Source organism: Coregonus clupeaformis, chromosome 19 (assembly GCF_020615455.1).
Source record: "Coregonus clupeaformis isolate EN_2021a chromosome 19, ASM2061545v1, whole genome shotgun sequence".
NCBI classification, from domain to species: Eukaryota; Metazoa; Chordata; class Actinopteri; order Salmoniformes; family Salmonidae; genus Coregonus; species Coregonus clupeaformis.
The window spans coordinates 55,465,453-55,484,343 of NC_059210.1; the positions used below are offsets into that span (position 1 = coordinate 55,465,453).

The window sequence follows — 18,891 nt, forward strand, 5'->3', positions numbered from 1 at the left end:
AGAAGCAAACCGGATGGACATCATGAAAATGATCGGAGAGGTTGAGAGTAGAAGGAGTTCAGGAGCAAAAAAAAATAAAATAAAATAAAAAAAATATATATATATAATAGAATTATTGTAAAATTAACTCTGTCCATAAGGTGTAGATAGTAAGTATAGACCGGAAGTAGAGGCCTGGGCATTGTTGTTCACTAATTTACTCCAAGTAGGGAAAGGATGGTGGGGTTGAAAAGTAATAAAGGGGAGTATATATATTTAAAAAAAAACATGGGGGATTGGAAGTGATGCAGACAATTACATTGATAGAAGATACAATCTATCTGCAATATTAAGCTGATCCATTCCCCCCCCCAAAAAAAAATTAAAATATGAAAAAAATTAAATAAAATTTAAAGAAAAAAATTTTAAAAAAGAAAAAGAAAAAAAAAGAAAGGGCTATTGATTTAGAGGAAAGTAGTGAGTTCAGAGCTCATGGCTGTGTGCCTCTCCTCTGGATCTCAGGCAGAGATCGACAACGGCTTACCCAGGGCCTCCTTTCTCCTCTGGGTGTAAATGATGCCACCTCAGGGGTGAGGAGAGGAGAGAGCTGTCAGACTTACAGACTCAATAGCCTTGAGATGGTTTTGAAAGAACAGAGCATAGTGTGAATTGCAGTGGCTCAACCAGCCCTAGCACAAGTTTGTATCTATGAGGGCCCAGGAGTGTAAGTTGGCAAGAGCTACCTTGAAAATGTTCAGTTCACCTTCTACCTCCATCAGCCCCATCGTGACCTCCGACCTTCCACCACACCACTACCTCTACTGTCTCTTCACTGACAACTGTGTTTAGTCTTGATCAAATACCACACCAGGGAAGTGACCCCCACCTCCACTCCCATCCCCTTTACCCCCCACTGTGAGTGATGAGAAAACAGCCGTTCTGTCAGGGGTCCTAAGTTCAGATCCTGGCAGGGGATCGTGGGTTGGGGGAGGTGTAGCGCGCATTGGAGGACAGGGTTTGGCGGTGGAGATTGGTGTCGTTCTCCTGCTGGGCTGACCCCTCTGCACCTCATCCGGGACCCCCTGGGGGGAGGGGTGTAGCTGGGGTCGGAGATGTGTACCATGGTGCTCGGTGTTATTGAACTCAGTCATTCACAAGTCATTTCCGGGCCTAATCTGATGCAGGCTCCATTCATAATCACCTCGATGGCTGCCAGAGCGGAAGTACACATCTGTTCCACGTCTGATGTCACTGGGAGATTAGGGGATCAACACTAACAATAAGCACAGTATGTGTGAAAGCAGGATATTTCACCTCCATAATGAGTTGATATTGAATAGGAAGTGGATATGGGTGGTGGGAGACAGGCAGACAAGCAGACAGACAGACAGACAGACAGACAGACAGACAGACAGACAGACAGACAGACAGACAGACAGACACAGACACAGACAGACAGGCAGAGAGCTGGTTCTTCCATCGATTCCAGTCCATTCAACCACTGCAGGCTGCCAGGCCATCTATCAGCATCCATCACACATAGTTATTAACAATCTCTCTCTCTGCTGCTGTTGCTATGGGCCGATGTGCTGCACAGCCAGTCTAAGCGCCTGCTAGGCTGCATACAAACCACTACTTCCCCCCACACACTAAATATTGTTTTGATCTGGATACCTGACAATTGTGAAGGGAAAAGCTAATGAGCTCTAATGTTGAAGTGATGATGTTCGTTAGCAGTCCAGACATGAAACTGGATTTCATTCAACAACCCACTCAGGAGTAGAACTCCTAAGCCTGATAAGGCCAAAAATGGATTCAAAAGCTGAGAACATCAATAGGGGCTCACGGGAGATATTATTTTCACATTCTGCAAAGATTTCTTGACAACTTTTCTCCAGTAAAGAGAGTTGTTTTTCCTCACTTCTCAGTCAAATCTGCAAAGTACAGGTAACTGCCAAAATAATGGAAACACTTGAGTAAATGAGAGATACAAAGTGTATTGAAGCAGGTGCTTCCACACAGGTGTGGTTCCTAAGTTAATTAAGCAATTAACATCCCATCATACTTAGGGTCATGTATGAAAATGCTGGGCAGGCCATTATATTGGCCATTATTTTGGCTACCATGGCTATGCCCCCATAGAATGACAATGCACAATCCACAGAACACAAGTGGTCACTGAATGGTTTGATGAGCATGAAAACTATGTAAACCATATGCCATGGCCGTCTCAGTCACCACATCTAAACCCAATTGAACACTAATGGGAGATTCTGGAGCGGTGTCTGAGAGTGTTTTTTTCACCACCAAACAAAACACCAAATTTCTCTCCAGTAGAGTTCCAGACACTTGTAGAATCTATGTCAAGGTGCATTGAAGCTGTTCTGGCTAGTGGCCCAATCTCCTATTAATAATAATATGCCATTCAGCAGACGCTTTTATCCAAAGCGACTTACAGTCATGTGTGCATACATTTTTACGTATGGGTGGTCCCGGGGATCGAACCCACTACCCTGGCGTTACAAGCGCCATGCTCTACCAATTGAGCTACAGCGGACCACAGAAGAAAATGTATGTTGGTGTTTCCTTTATTTTGGCAGTTACCTGTATGTACCACATAGATTCAAATCCACACGCACAATGGGAGCCAGTGCATTAAATTGTCACAACGTGGTTTCCTGCCAGGCTTTTTGTCTGAACTTCAGTAAATAGAAATATGCTGATGTTATGACTATTCCAGCTGCTCCTCAGCTGAGCGCTTTGTACTATTTCTGAATTTGAGCGCCTTGAGCTGCGTTAAACATATACTTCTATTTTCCATCATATCAATGGAGAATACACTCAAATATTTACACTTGGAAATTGTGAGTACTTTTTGTGTTATTGAAGGTAAACCCGGTGAAAAATGTATGAGGCACGCAATCATCCAAATCTGATTGCAGTGTTTGTATAAAGCCTTTGCAATTAAAATTAATGAATTGTGTTCATTCTATATAATGTATTTCCTAAACATAATTTATTCTGGTTACTGGCTTATGTAATATTAAGGGAGCTCTTGCCGCTTTTTGTTCACAATCTGAAGTGCTGTGGCATTTCTTATATTTAGGTTTCTATAGGCTTTAATTGATTAGTTGAACATCTATTGTGATCTTCATGTCGTGTGCAGCTGATACACAGATAAGACCAGTGTTGTGTGTGTGAGACAGAGAGAGGCAGCTGTGTTGGCTGGAGCCTTTGTGTGTTAGTTGTGATTTGAGCCAGCTCTCTGAGGCCCCCGGGGCACTGGCTCCTCTGGGCTCCACTGGGCCCCAATCTGTCACTGCTGCTGCTGACCCTCATCAGGCTCCAGTCACCCTGTCTGTCACTCCCTGTGTGATGTAACCCAGAACGACTCTCCACGCCCTCTCTCAATCTGTGTGTGTGTGTGTGTGTGCACACGTTTCTCTCTCTCTCTCTCTCTCTCTCTCTCTCTCTCTCTCTCTCTCTCTCTCTCTCTCTCTCTCTCTCTCTCTCTCTCTCTCTCTCTCTCTCTCACTCTCTCTCTCTCAGCTGCAGTGGATTAACCACAGCCTCTGTGTTATTTGTACAGATATAAGTGTGTTATGATTAAATGCTCAGACCAGGCAGTCAGCTGTGCCAAGCATGACATTGTGTACTTTGAGGGTAAATCTTTCTTAGGATGACACAAGGTGTCATATTAAGATTTAATGTTACAGTAAGTTTGTGGCTTAGCAAAACCATTATATATTACAGTGGGGGGAAAAAGTATTTAGTCAGCCACCAATTGTGCAAGTTCTCCCACTTAAAAAGATGAGAGAGGCCTGTAATTTTCATCATAGGTACACGTCAGCTATGACAGACAAAATGAGAAAAAAAAATTACAGGCCACTGTATATTAAAATGAGCAGCATCGCAACGGCAACAAATACTGATAATTTATTTAATTCCTCTCCCTTCGTAGGGTCAGAAGACTGAAGCAGAGAGGTTCTTTCTGAAGGCCATCCAACTAGACCCCACTAAAGGAAATTGCTATATGCATTACGGTAAGTACTGCCATTCTGGGTCAGTTTCTTTTGATTCACCAACATTATATTAAGGTTATAAATTAAGGAACTATCATGATCCACACACATCAACACAATCGTGAAGAGGGCACGACAACACCTATTCCCCCTCAGGAGGCTGAAAAGATTTGGCATGGGCCCTCAGATCCTCAAAAAGTTCTACAGCTGCACCATTGAGAGCATCTTGACTGGCTGCATCACCGCTGGGTATGGCAACAGCTTGGCATCCTACCACAAGGAGCTACAGAGGGTAGTGCACACGGCCCAGTACGTCACTGGGGCCGAACTCTCTGTCAACCAGGACCTCTATACCAGGCGGTGTCAGAGGAAGGCCCTAAAAATTGTCAAAGACTCCAGCCACCCAAGTCCTAGACTGTTCTCTCTGCTACCTTACGACAAGCGGTACCGATGCACCAAGTCTGGAACCAACAGGACCCTGAAAAGCTTCTACCCCAAGCTATAAGACTGCTAAATAGTTAGTTAAATAGTTAACTGTAATATCTGCATTTACCCTTTTTTCACTAATCACTTTTGACTCATCACATATGCTGCTGTTACTGTTTATTATCTATCCCATTGGTTAGTCACTTTATCTCTACCTATATGTACATATTTACCTTAATTACCTTGTACCTCTGCACATCGACTTTTTTAAATTATTTTTTTAGGGGGTATGTCAGCTTTAATATTGCAGCCAACAAGTGCTCAGCATATGTGGGAACTGCTTCAAGACTGTTGGAAAAGCATTCCAGGTGAAGCTGGTTGAGAGAATGCCAAGAGTGTGCAAAGCTGTCATCAAGGCAAAAGGTGGCTATTTGAAGAATCTTAAATATAAAATATATTTTGATTTGTTTAACACTTCTTTGGTTACTACATGATTCCATATGTGTTATTTCATAGTTTATGTTTCATAGTTTAGGTTTATTTTTCTACAATGTAGAAAATAGTAAAAAGAAAGAAAAACCCTTGAATGAGTAGGTGTTCTAAAACTTTTGACCGGTAGTGTATATAGCCGAGTTATCGTTACTCATTGTGTATTTATTCCTTGTGTTATTATTTTTCTATTTATTCCTTGTGTTATTATTATACTTTTTTTCTCCTACTATTTCTCTTATTTTTCTCTCTCTGCATTGTTGGGAAGGGCCCGTAAGTAAGCATTTCACTGTTAGTCTACACCTGTGGTTTAGCATGTGACAAATCACATTTTTTGTTTCCTCTTTGAAATGTACACTACCATTCAAAAGTTTGGGGTCACTTAGAAATGTCCTTGTTTTCGAAAGAAAAGTATTTTTTTTGTCCATTCAAATAACATCAAATTGATCAGAAATACAGTGTAGACATTGTTAATGTTGTAAATGGCTATTGTAGCTGGAAACTGCAGATTTTTAATGGAATATCTACATAGGTGTACAGAGGCCCATCAGCAACCATCAGTCCTGTGTTCCAATGGCACATTGTGTTTGCTAATCCAAGTTTATCATTTTAAAAGGCTAATTGGTCATTAGAAAACCCTTTTGCAATGATGTTAGCACAGCTGAAAACTGTTGTGCTGATTTAAAGAAGCAATAAAACGGGCCTTCTTGAGACTAGTTGAGTGTCTTGAGCATCAGCAATTGTGGGTTCGATTACAGGCTCAAAATGGCCAGAAACATGCGAGAAATTGCCAAGAAACTGAAGATCTCGTACAACGCTGTGTACTACTCCCTTCACAGAACAGCGCAAACTGGCACTAACCAGAATAGAAAGAGGAGTGGGAGGCCCCGGTGCACAACTGAGCAAGAGGACAAATACATTAGAGTGTCTAGTTTGAGAAACAGATGCCTCACAGGTCCTCAACTGGCAGCTTCATTAAATAGTACCCACAAAACACCAGTCTCAACGTCAATAAGGAAGAGGCGACTCCGGGATGCTGACCTTATAGGCAGAGTTGCGAAGAAAAAGCCATATTTCAGACTGGCCATCTTAATCTTTTATTTTTATTGGCCAATCTGAGATATGGCTTTTTCTTTGCAACTCTGCCTAGAAGGTCAGCATCCCGGTGTCGCCTCTTCACTGTTGACGTTGAGACTGGTCTTTCGCGGGTACAATTTAATGAAGCTGCCAGTTGAGGACCTGTTAGGCATCTGTTTTAAGCTGGAGGTGCTCTACAATACATTGGTAATCAGTCAGGGGCGAATCAGTATTTCCTTCACCTAAGGCCTGTAGCAGCAAGGTCTACATTCACAGCTATTTAGGAAAATATACTTGGTTTCACCCAGTGGTTCTGAGCATGGTACAGTAGTGGAGCCCACCAAAATTAACAGGCTATTAATTCCTCCGCAAACCTGACCCTTTCCGAGTGGTCCGACCCCAGTTCGTGCCTCCTTCAGGGGTCCACACTCTAGCGTCATTAGGGAGGTCTACAAAGGCCCTGCTCGATATTTCAGCTGCACCTCAGACGTACAGAACTCAGTTCTCCAGCCAGGCCGACGCACATGTAAGAGATACATTCCTATCACAATCCTACTAATTGGACAAATGGGCCTGAGTGATGGCCAAGAGTGATGGTACGCTCCACTCGTATCTTGTGTTTCCGCAAATCACTTTTAGGGCGGACAGCGGCTTGCCTATCTCCCCTGGCCAAAGGCAATATCCCAGCCACTATTCATCCCGCTCTAGGAATACATCCACAAATCGCGTTTTAACGCAGTGTTCCTGTTCTCTCTCCTTCCCTTTCCTTTCCCCCTCTGGCTGCTCCCAGGTCAGTTTTTGTTGGAGGAGTCTCGTCTGCTGGAAGCGGCTGAGATGGCGGAGAAGGCAGCTCGTCTGGACAGCGGGGAGTTTGATGTGGTCTTCAGCGCAGCCCACATGCTCAGGTGAGTGTTGGATGGGACAGATACACTGAGATGGAGGGGAGGGGACAAGGGCTGGGGGGGAGGGATGGAGGGAGGGAGAGCGTCTACAGTCTTTACGCTTTATTCCAGGGCTTACAGCTCTCCTCTGCCAGTGTGATTTACTTGGCCGGCTGCTGTAATCCCCTTCTCTACTGCAGCGAGCGGTAGCCAGGGAGCTGCAGTCTTAGTGCGGCTCGCGGATACGTGCCTGCCTCTGCGCTCCCTCTGCTGTTCCTGTCTTATTCATGAAAAGCCAGTTCCAAACCAGAGCAAGGTTCAGCAGCGCGGTGTCTGTCTCACAGCTCTCCTGGAAGCTGCAAGGTGTTGTGTTTCAAGGCACAAGGCGCGAGTGCAAATTTGTAAATAGAGGAACATGCCAATTTAGAATATGCCACACAGACTGTGGGAGCTCAATTTAGAGCCAACAATATTATATTTCCTAGTTTGGAGATTTTCCCTTGTTTAGACTTATCATGGTTAATCAGGGGTTTTCTGTGTGAGGATTACTACTGCTGGCTGTGGGAAATTACGACCACTAAAACAGTTAATGCGATGTCTTGAATCATTGTGCTTCGGTTCACTCTCTTGACCAAAGACAGAAAGAGGCCATGTCATGCAGCTGTGTATAATGTCTTTATCCAGCTGGTTTTCACATGGTGGCCCACTGCACAGCACTCTGATCCAGGGGGATGTGCACCACCAGCATCCCAGCCGTCCATGCTTTACAGAGCCTCTTCCAGGGTCCAGACCCATGGCTGTTAAAGAGGGACTCCCCACCGCCGCGCTGGCATGGGGTCTCTCTCCTCTGGAACTCATGTTCTTTATGTGTTTGTCTTGGAACCAAGACGTGGAAGGCCCTCGGTTGGTGGGGGATATTAGTGAATCTGAACAGGGGAGGGAGAGGGTGGGGAGGGGAGGAGTCGACTTTAAGATGTGCAAACCTTCTCTTATTGCTCTCTGGGGCCCTTGGTCTTTGACAAGTTTACTTCCTCGCTATCCATTTCCCCCGGCCTTCTTTAAACAATCAGCACGTTATTCCAAACCTTCGTCCGGGTCTACAGATCAGCGGCAGCAGCCAGCAGGCGAGGCGAAGGAAAGGGAAAGGAAGGTTGGCTGAGTGCTAACTCCCAGGGGAATGTGCTAATGCTGCCCTTTAAGTGCTCAAATCCCTCTGCAAGCCAGACCCACTGTTCACTGGCTATGTGGCGTCACAACACTGTTCTGGGAACCCAGATCTGTTTGACAGAATGAACGAGGAACAATTGTGTAACGTTTGTGTAACAAGTGTGTCTTGTTGCTCGAGACAGATGGGCTAGATGTCGTTAGTACACAGATCGTACACTGCCAGTTGTTGCTGAAACAATTAGTTCATGAAATCATCTGTATTTTTTTAAGTAAGTAATAGTGTCAGCCGTGTGATTTGTGTGTCTGTGCATCTGCACTGGGGTTAATAAACCATCTTTAGATGACCAACTGTCAGGGCTCAAAGACAGAAGGCTCAGCGGTCGTGTTGCTGATGTAAAATATGGTCCAACATCGTTTCATCCAGGGAGTTATTTATTTTCATTCACTCATAATCCCTTTTCTCCCTCCGTCTCTTCCTTTCCGGGCTCTTCTAGTTCTCCTCTCTCGCCTCTCTTCCCAACAGCTGTATCTCAGAGGACAGGTCTAACCGAAGGTAGAAGTTTAGGTTGTTTTCTCCCATTGTGCTTGTCGTGCTTTCACAACCCACTATCCCCAGGCAATCCTTTGCCACTCATATTAAAGATATTGTTTGTCTGGTGACAATGGTGTGGCAGTTCTCCAGTCTGATAATGATGTGTTTATAGACCTGAAAATGATTGCCGTTATCACAACACATGGTTACGGTCACGGTTAGACAGCAAACCCATCTTTGTCAATACTGTACATTTTCTGTAACTTAATATTTTCTGGATTTTTGGTATGGGGCACTATTTAAGTTACTTTTTAAAGAATATTTATTAAACAGTTCAATGAGGTTAAGCAAGTATTTATTGTTGAGCAAAGAAGGAATACTGCTTTGTATGATGGTCATTTAGTGTGAGCTATTTGTTTATTCAACTTGACAAATGATGATTCTTGCTGCTTAATAGCGGTTTTAGCTCGGGCTCTGCTTCCTGGAGTTGAACAAAGACAGGGTGTTTGAGTTTTCATTGTGAGGACTTGTGAATAGCCATGACACACACCAGTTCCTACACAAAGGCCTTGAACTAAAGTGTATCAATAATTATTTGAGGTAAGCAGTGCTCTCTGCACTGAGGAATGATTCTCAATGAGTCTCAGTGATTCTCCACCCTCGTTAGTGCTGGAGATACAGTATTACAGATGCAGAAGACAAGCTGTGATCTATACATCAGTCATTCTTCCTGAGCTTGATCATGTCATGTCCGTCCAAAACGTATATCATATCTGTTCACGCCATAGAGACTCATTCACCCCACCACTGGTGTTACCTCATAGGGAAAGCATCCACTCCCCTTGTCTGTTGACCAGCCATTACCACTGTGGCTTAACGGCAATGTTGGTCACATATGGAGCTTAATGGTCTGTTTGTTTTGAAACGAGCCACAAGGGTATCAAGTGTCGTTTCTTGGAGTCATTTGTTTTTGTATGTCTTTTTTGTTTAGTTTAATCCCCCCCTAAGAATACACAATGACTCGTTCTCTTACCTTATGGAGTACAAACCGTTTTAGCATCTCAAATGTGATTGACTGATTTGGCAGAATGAACATTTCATGAGGGAAAGCCATCCCTACAGCTGAAAATTGGGGTGTTTTAAATATCATTGTCGGGTGCTGGAGAGAACTTGCATTTTTGCTATTATTAGAATTGCATGCTGTATGCTAATAATGCAGACTAACATTAGATGAAGATACCAAAACTGCTTCTCTTGCCTCAATCATGTCATATTCTGATGACAGTTCAACAGGAATAGGACAGCACTTATGCACTGTGGTATGACATGTAGCTCAGGTATTAGCTCTTTTGACAGACTGTGAGATTTCGTTCTGGGTTTAGAGATTACTCAGGTATGGATATCTTTGGGGTGTTGTCATGCTAGTTGTGGAATGTGAAAATGGCCATATATCGCAGCCATATGGAGGAGGATACCTTAATAGGACCAGACAGGCTTAATGGAAGCCCAGTTCAGTTCAGATGGTCTCGCTTTCATCATTATGACTCAGGGCTCCGGAGCCAGCCGTCCTTGACTCTGTCCTTGACTGTGTCAAAGTTAAACTGTTTGCAATGAGACAATTGCTACCATCAGTGAAATGCAGCTGCGGGTTGTAAAAATGATTCCTGGGTTATAGGAATATTAATAAACGGAAAAGCTCTTGGCCAAAGGGAAAGAGACACAGTCAGGTACGATGGTAATCTAAGCGTACTGGCGTAGTGTATTGTGCACGTAGATGATGAGCATATGGAAGATATTCTTGTTTTGACTGGAGTTTTTATTGGAGCGTCTACAAACTCTAAATACTTCTAGTCTTCTGGGATTCGCAGGAGGACCGTCTGTCTAGAGGTGCCTTTACCTTAAAATATGTTTTTCACTGTCTTTCATTGTATGATTTGTTGTTGTATTTGTGGCTTCCGTAACCATCCTTTACAATTTGATTAGATATGATAATCGTATGTGCCCAATTCTTTTGCATGGAATTTTGTGTTAATCTTCTTCCTAGGCCTAAAATCCTCCCAACCCCACTGACCTTCAGTACCAAAAACAATAGATGTTTTTACACAGAAGACAGGGGACTTTGAAGTTATGTTTGTTCTTACTAAGGCAGTGGTTGATGAGAGGCCTATTTTAATGACACACAGGTCAAAGGTCATGACACAAAGGTCACAACCCAGGATATAATGAAAACAACCAGGGCATGCTGTACACCACTCAGCATGGGGTGCTGTCTGCTGAAAGGCCTGGAAACAAACTGCTTGTTTCATTGACTCCTCTAATTTCTACACGGCATTCTCTCCTCAGCCTGGCCTCACTGACCCCGGAGCAGCAGTAAACAGACAGAGTTCAAGGTCCCCTCTGAACCCTCTGAAGTTCAAAGAAATAAAGATGAGTGATGATTGCTTTTTTTTTGCTTTCCTTTGCAGACAAGCCAGTCTCAACGACGCAGCCGAGAAGTATTACGGACGGGCAGCCAGCATAAGACCCAACGTGAGTATATCAACCTTTAATTACCCTTTATTACTCAACATGATGGACACTGTCTGCAATCACTGTCTGGGTGGCTCTCTGGCCAATCACTGACTGGTTGGCTGTCTGGCCAATCACTGGCTGGGTGGCTCTCTGGACAATCACTGGCTGAATGACTCTCTGGCTAATCACTGGCTGCGTGGCTCTCTGGCCAATCACTGGCTGGGTAGCTCTCTGGCCAATCACTGGCTGGGTGGCTCTCTGGCCAATCACTGTCTTGCCTGTTTCCTCACAATGGCCTTTATTGTCAAAGGAGTCATCTGAGTTTCGAGAAAGACATGGGTTAAGTTGTCCAGAGCTGTAAGGTTTGTGTGTGCAGCATCAATCAATGACTTCAAAGGAGGGGCCATTTTAGGGTGGTCAGATTGAAAGGAATAATGATAATAACACTTAGTCACAGGGCTTTGGTGAATGGATAATTAATAGACCCAAATAGTTGAGTAGGCTATCGTTTGACAACACAAATTTGACTTTGTTTGAACTGCAGTGGGGGAAAGAATGTTTGGCCTCTGTGGTCTTAATGTTAGTTCCTGATTGGAAGAATTCACTTGTCAAGGAACAATCAAAGTGTGTCTGGACAGTGTCAACCGACGTTGATGTTTGATTCAGCCAACGGAAATGTTTCCTGTACATACAAACGTACAAAATACACAATTTACACGGTTTACCCACTATGTTTATGTAATTGTAGTGAGTAAAAACGTTGATTATTTGTTTAACTGTGTGCAAATATCTGTGTAGCTTCACAAACTCCCACCCTTTTAGAGCAGCACAATCCTCATTATTGTCATAGTTCAACTAAATGCATTAATAGAGACCATACACCAAAGAGTGGGAGGTAAAGTGTGGAGCTCATTTCCATAACTCAGTGCTACTAATAGTATAGACCCCCAGACAGTCCCCGCTGTGAAGACACTGTGATTGTTGTATAGTAACACAGTTATTCTATTCATTTTTTTTATTTATTTAACCTTTATTTAACCAGGCAAGTCAATTAAGAACTAATTCTTATTTACAATGATGGCCTACCACAGCAAACAGGAAAAAGGAAAGAGCATAATGTATTTAGTGTTGAAGCTATGCAAACTATCCAACCTTACTGGTAAAAGTGCTATCTACAATTTTAATATTTCTTGTTTGTGATGCTTTAAGTGTGAGAACCACCATTTGGTCAGAACATTGGCTGAGATCAGAGCAATATATTTAGAGAGTTAGGCCAACTTTTAGAATTTTGAATATTGTTCTAACTCTAGACATTCAGTTACATAGCATTGTTTAAATATTCCCCATGTAATGTAAATAGGGAGCTAACATGGCTGCCATAGAATGTTGTAGTGTCATGTAAATGAATCATAATGCAGAAACGACATTGGCCCAACTGTCTAAATAGGTCGTTATCAATAAAATGTCACAATAAGGTGCACAGCGTTCGATTTGCCTTCTGGGGGGCAAGGAGACTCCCAGCTCCGCTAAAACCATTGACAGCTGCATGCCGTTTTCAAGGTATTGTTAAATAAATGTTAACAATTTGGTTTTAATATCATCACCTCTTGAAAAGCATAGTCAGAACTACACATTTCGCACATTTAGCTCTTTAAATCACTGAGGTAAAATTATTTTTATATTGGATATTCAGTGGATATTAGGTTTTCTCTCGTCAATAGCTATTGAAGCAAGCGTGCCATAACTATGAAGATGGTATATTCTGAATCAGGGGTGGGATCGAGAAAAATCCACAACAATTTTTTTAATAATAATAATACGATTTCGGATTTCAATCTTCAATAGCTGGATGGACAAAAATCCACTTTTTATTGTATTTATTTAAATTGTGATTTTATTATTTTTGGTGGGGGGGGGGGCTTTCAATCTTCAATAGCTCTCACACAAAACGTGCCATGACTATGAAAATTATACACTGCTCAAAAAAATTAAGGGAACACAAAAATAACACATCCTAGATCTGAATGAATGAAATAATCTTATTAAATATTTTTTTCTTTACATAGTTGAATGTGCTGACAACAAAATCACACAAAAATTATCATGTATCAACCCATGGAGGTCTGGATTTGGAGTCACACTCAAAATTAAAGTGGAAAACCACACTACAGGCTGATCCAACTTTGATGTAATGTCCTTAAAACAAGTCAAAATTAGGCTCAGTAGTGTGTGTGGCCTCCACGTGCCTGTATGACCTCCCTACAATGCCTGGGCATGCTCCTGATGAGGTGGCGGATGGTCTCCTGAGGGATCTCCTCCCAGACCTGGACTAAAGCATCCGCCAACTCCTGGACAGTCTGTGGTGCAACGTGCCGTTGGTGGATGGAACGAGACATGATGTCCCAGATGTGCTCAATTGGATTCAGGTCTGGGGAACGGGCGGGCCAGTCCATAGCATCAATGCCTTCCTCTTGCAGGAACTGCTGACATACTCCAGCCACATGAGGTCTAGCATTGTCTTGCATTAGGAGGAACCCAGGGCCAACCGCACCAGCATATGGTCTCACAAGGGGTCTGAGGATCTCATCTCGGGACCTAATGGCAGTCAGGCTACCTCTGGCGAGCACATGGAGGGCTGTGCGGCCCCCCAAAGAAATGCCACCCCACACCATGACTGACCCACCGCCAAACCGGTCATGCTGGAGGATGTTGCAGGCAGCAGAACGTTCTCCACAGCGTCTCCAGACTCTGTCACGTCTGTCACATGTGCTCAGTGTGAACCTGCTTTCATCTGTGAAGAGCACAGGGTGCCAGTGGCGAATTTGCCAATCTTGGTGTTCTCTGGCAAATGCCAAACGTCCTGCACGGTGTTGGGCTGTAAGCACAACCCCCACCTGTGTACGTCGGGCCCTCATACCACCCTCATGGAGTCTGTTTCTGACTGTTTGAGCAGACACATGCACATTTGTGGCCTGCTGGAGGTCATTTTGCAGGGCTCTGGAAGTGCTCCTCCTGCTCCTCCTTGCACAAAGGCGGAGGTAGCGGTCCTGCTGCTGGGTTGTTGCCCTCCTACGGCCTCCTCCACGTCTCCTGATGTACTGGCATGTCTCCTGGTAGCGCCTCCATGCTCTGGACACTACGCTGACAGACACAGCAGACCTTCTTGCCACAGCTCGCATTGATGTGCCATCCTGGATGAGCTGCACTACCTGAGCCACTTGTGTGGGTTGTAGACTCCGTCTCATGCTACCACTAGAGTGAAAGCACCGCCAGCATTCAAAAGTGACCAAAACATCAGCCAGGAAGCATAGGAACTGAGAAGTGGTCTGTGGTCACCACCTGCAGAACCACTCCTTTATTGGGGGTGTCTTGCTAATTGCCTATAATTTCCACCTGTTGTCTATTCCATTTGCACAACAGCATGTGAAATGTATTGTCAATCAGTGTAGCTTCCTAAGTGGACAGTTTGATTTCACAGAAGTGTGATTGACTTGGAGTTACATTGTGTTGTTTAAGTGTTCCCTTTATTTTTTTGAGCAGTGTATATCAAAAAAATAAAAAAAATAATAACGAAATGTAAATAAACATCCTTCCGTGATTCAGAATATAAGATTGTCATAGTCATGGCATGCTTTGTCTAAGAGCTATTGAAGATTCAAAGCAAAATAAATAAATAATATTTTTTTAAGTGGATTTTTGTCCTTCCTCCCCTGATTCTGAATATATAATTTTCATTGTCATGGCACAGTTTGTGTAAGAGCTAATGAAGATTGAAATCTGAAATATAATAATTTGGAGAAAAAAAAAAGTTATGTTCTTTTCCATCCACCCTTGATTCTAAATATACCATCTTCATCACGTGTCAAACTCATTCCATGGAGGGCCGAGTGTCTGTGGGTTTTCGCTCCACACTTGTACAGTACTTGATTGATGAATTAAGCTCACTAATTAGCGGTGGTGTAAACTTTTACTTTTACTTCACTACATTCCTAAAGAAAATTATGTACTTTTTACTCCATACATTTTCCCTGACACCCAAAAGTACTTGTTACATTTTTAATGCTTAGCAGGACAGGAAAATGGTATAATTCACACACTTATCAAGAGAATATCCCTGGTCATCCCTACTGCGTCTAATCTGGTGGACTCACTAAACACGTTTGTAAATTATGTCTGAGTGTTGGAGCATGCCCCTGGCTATCCATAACGAAAAAAGAAAATGGTGCCGTCTGGTTTGCTTAAAAGGAATTTGAAATGATTTTTACTTTTACTTTTGATACTTAAGTATATTTTAGCAATTACATTTACTTTTGATACTTAAGTATATTTAAAACCAAATACTTTTAGACTTTTACTCAAGTAGAATGTTACTGGGTGAATTTACTTTTACTTTAGTCATTTTCTATTAAGGTATCTTTACTTTTACTCAAGTATGACAATTGGGTACTTTTTCCACCACTGCTAATTAGTAAGGAACTCCCCTCACCTGGTTGTCTAGGTCTTAATTGAATGGAAAAACCAAAAACCCATAGACACTAGGCCCTCAATGGAATGAGTGTGACACCCCGAGAGAAAATCGAAAATCGAACGAATATCCAATATAACTAATTTGAACTCGGTCTATAAATCAGAGTTATACAGCAAGTAACTGCATGCTTTTCATGATCAGTAACCATCAATTGATCATGTAATTTCAGATACGTGAGGGTAGCCTCACGATATGTCTCAATATTGGCCACCATTAATTTGATATTTAAGTGATATAAAAGTTAACTATACCTGACAAGTATGAGTGGTTTATGTTAATTTCCAATGCTTTGTGAGTTCTACCTGTCAAGCAGCAGAAGGGCGCATTTGCCGATGTACTAGCTGATTATTTACTTTGCAAGCTACCGGTAGAAACTTTGTACAGTTGGCTAAACATAGTGGTAAGTAGTCCTAATGTACTTTTTTCTACAACCAACGTAGGCCTACCTAGCGAAGTTAGCTAACATTTTCCCCTTTTCAACATTTAATCACGATTGCTGCTGACAGACATGATAGGCTACATTGACTGATGGACCACGTCAAATTGACTAGCTATCTAGCTAATAACAGATTCACGTCTATATGGCTAGTTAACAGGCTAACTTTCAGGGGATAAACTAGATGGCTATATCCAAATATTGTTTGATTTGTTTGCCATCTATAGTGGTGATGACAGTAGTCCGACTGACAACTTTACCAAGACGAGGACTTGCCGATGTCAAGCTCTTTCCAAAAGCCTAATCTGTCACGATCGTTCATGAACGATAAGGACCAAGGCGCAGCGTGATATGCATTCATATTTATTTCACGAATAAACGCACAACCAAAACAACAAACGAACGTGACGTCGAAGGTAGACAAATAACATACCTCACACGGAACAAGATCCCACCACTGACTGGTGCCAAAAGGCTGCCTAAGTATGGTCCCCAATCAGAGACAACGAGCTACAGCTGCCTCTGATTGGGAACCAAACCGGCCAACATAGATCTACACATAATAGATATTCACCATAGAAATAAACACAACACAGAAACTACACACCCTGGCTCAACATTTAAGAGTCCCCAGAGCCAGGGCGTGACAGTACCCCCCCAAAGGTGCGGACTCCGACTGCGCAACCTAAACATAACAGGGTAGGGGCCGGGTAGGCATTCCGCCTCGGAGGCGGATCCGGCTCCGGGCGTGACCACCACCTATTATCCGCCTCCCTGTTGCGCCCCTGGTCTGGTCTGGAACCGCTGACTGGAGCTGGACCCGACGATGGTGGATCGAACTGCTCTGGCTCCGGAGTGGAGCCGCTGACCGGAGCTGGATCGGGCACCGGTGGAGCGGACTGCTCTGGCTCCGGAGTGGAGCCGCTGACCGGAGCTGGACTGGACCCCGGTGGAGCGGATTGCTCTGGCTCCGGAGTGGAGCAACTGACCGGTGCCGGACCAGGCACCGGTGGAACAGGCACAGGCCGTGCCGGACTGGACACACGCACCACTGGCTTGGTGCGGGGAGTAGGAACGAGCCGGACCTGGCTGATGACGCGCACCCTTGGCTTGGTGCGGGGAGTAGGAACGAGCCGGACCTGGCTGATGACGCGCACCCTTGGCTTGGTGCGGGAAGCAGGAACGGGCCGGACTGGGCTGACGACGCGCACCACTGGCTTCGTGCGGGGAGCAGGAACAGGCCGGGCCGGGCCGGGCTGGCGACGCGCCCCACTGGCTTGGTGCGAGGGACAGGCACAGGTCGGACCGGGCTGGCGACGCGCACCACTGGCTTGGTACGAGGGACAGGAACAGGACGGACCGGGCTGGTGACGCGCACCCTTGGCTTGGTGCGGGGAGTAGGAACGAGCCGGACCTGGCTGATGACGCGCACCCTTGGCTTGGTGCGGGGAGCAGGAACAGGCCGGGCCGGGCTGGCGACGCGCCCCACTGGCTTGGTGCGAGGGACAGGCACAGGTCGGACCGGGCTGGCGACGCGCACCACTGGCTTGGTACGAGGGGCAGGAACAGGCCGGGCTGGGCTGGCGACGCGCACCACTGACTTGGTGCGAGGGACAGGAACAGGACGGACCGGGCTGGTGACGCGCACCACTGGCTTGATGCGAGGAGCAGGAACGGAACGAACCGTACTGGGAACACACACCACTGGCTTAGTGCGGGAAGCAGGAACGGGCCGGACCGGACTGGCGACACGCACCACTTGATTGGTGCGAGGAGCGGGACTGGGTTCCTTCATTAACCCCCGCTCCTTCTGCTGCCTAACCAGCTCCTCTCGCCGTGCCTCTACACTTTCCTTCTGCTCCCTCTGAACCAATGACCCCCCTAATCTGGTGGCCTCCTCTGCTAAACTGCGGAACCGCTCTATCGCGGCCTCCTGCTGCCTCGTCGTCCACGGCGTGAGCCCCCCCCCTAACATTTTTGGGGGATTGTCTCTCCACCGTGATCAGGGCCTCCCTCCTTCTTGCCAGCCTCTCGCTCATCTCCTCCCAAGTCCATCCTCTCTGCTCCTCCTCGGCACACTGCGTGGTCCAGGATTGGTGGGATCTTCTGTCACGATCGTTCATGAACGAGAAGGACCAAGGCGCAGCGTGATATGCATTCATATTTATTTCACGAATAAACGCACAACCAAAACAACAAACGAACGTGACGTCCAAGGTAGACAAATAACATACCTCACACGGAACAAGATCCCACCACTGACTGGTGCCAAAAGGCTGCCTAAGTATGGTCCCCAATCAGAGACAACGAGCTACAGCTGCCTCTGATTGGGAACCAAACCGGCCAACATAGATCTACACATAATAGATATTCACCATAGAAATAAACACAACACAGAAACTACACACCCTGGCTCAACATTTAAGAGTCCCCAGAGCCAGGGCGTGACATAATCTCTAATGAAGCAAGCTAAATGACACATGTTGTTTGCTTAGCTAAATGGATAGACTACCCTCACGTGTCTGAAAATACATGATCAATTGATGTTTACTGATCATGAAAAGCATGCAGTTACTTGCTGTATAATGCTAAATGTGGAATGCTCTTCAAGAGATGATGATATTAAAACCAAATAGTTTTAACATTTATTTAACAATCCCTTGAAAACGGCACGTAGTTGTCAATGGTTTTAGTCGAGCTGGGGATTCCCTTGCCCCCCAAATCGAACGCTCTGCACCCGTATTGTGACGTTGTATTGATAATGACCTATACATGGCTCTGGCTATACATTTGCCCTCAGAGCAGCAAGATGATTGTCTTTCCTATGTATTTCAGGAACAGAT

At 44.7% G+C, this 18,891-nt stretch overlaps 1 protein-coding gene across 1 annotated transcript in view; it reads left to right on the forward strand.

Moving 5' to 3' along the window:
• Window positions 1–18,891, forward strand: part of LOC121532289 (protein O-mannosyl-transferase TMTC2) — a 162,517-nt gene that overhangs the window by 131,224 nt on the left and 12,402 nt on the right. Inside the window, exons 9-11 of the mRNA XM_041838144.2 lie at window positions 3,941–4,022; window positions 6,784–6,898; window positions 11,039–11,102. Coding sequence (XP_041694078.1) covers window positions 3,941–4,022; window positions 6,784–6,898; window positions 11,039–11,102 — 261 coding nt within the window. The remainder of the gene's footprint in view (window positions 1–3,940; window positions 4,023–6,783; window positions 6,899–11,038; window positions 11,103–18,891) is intronic.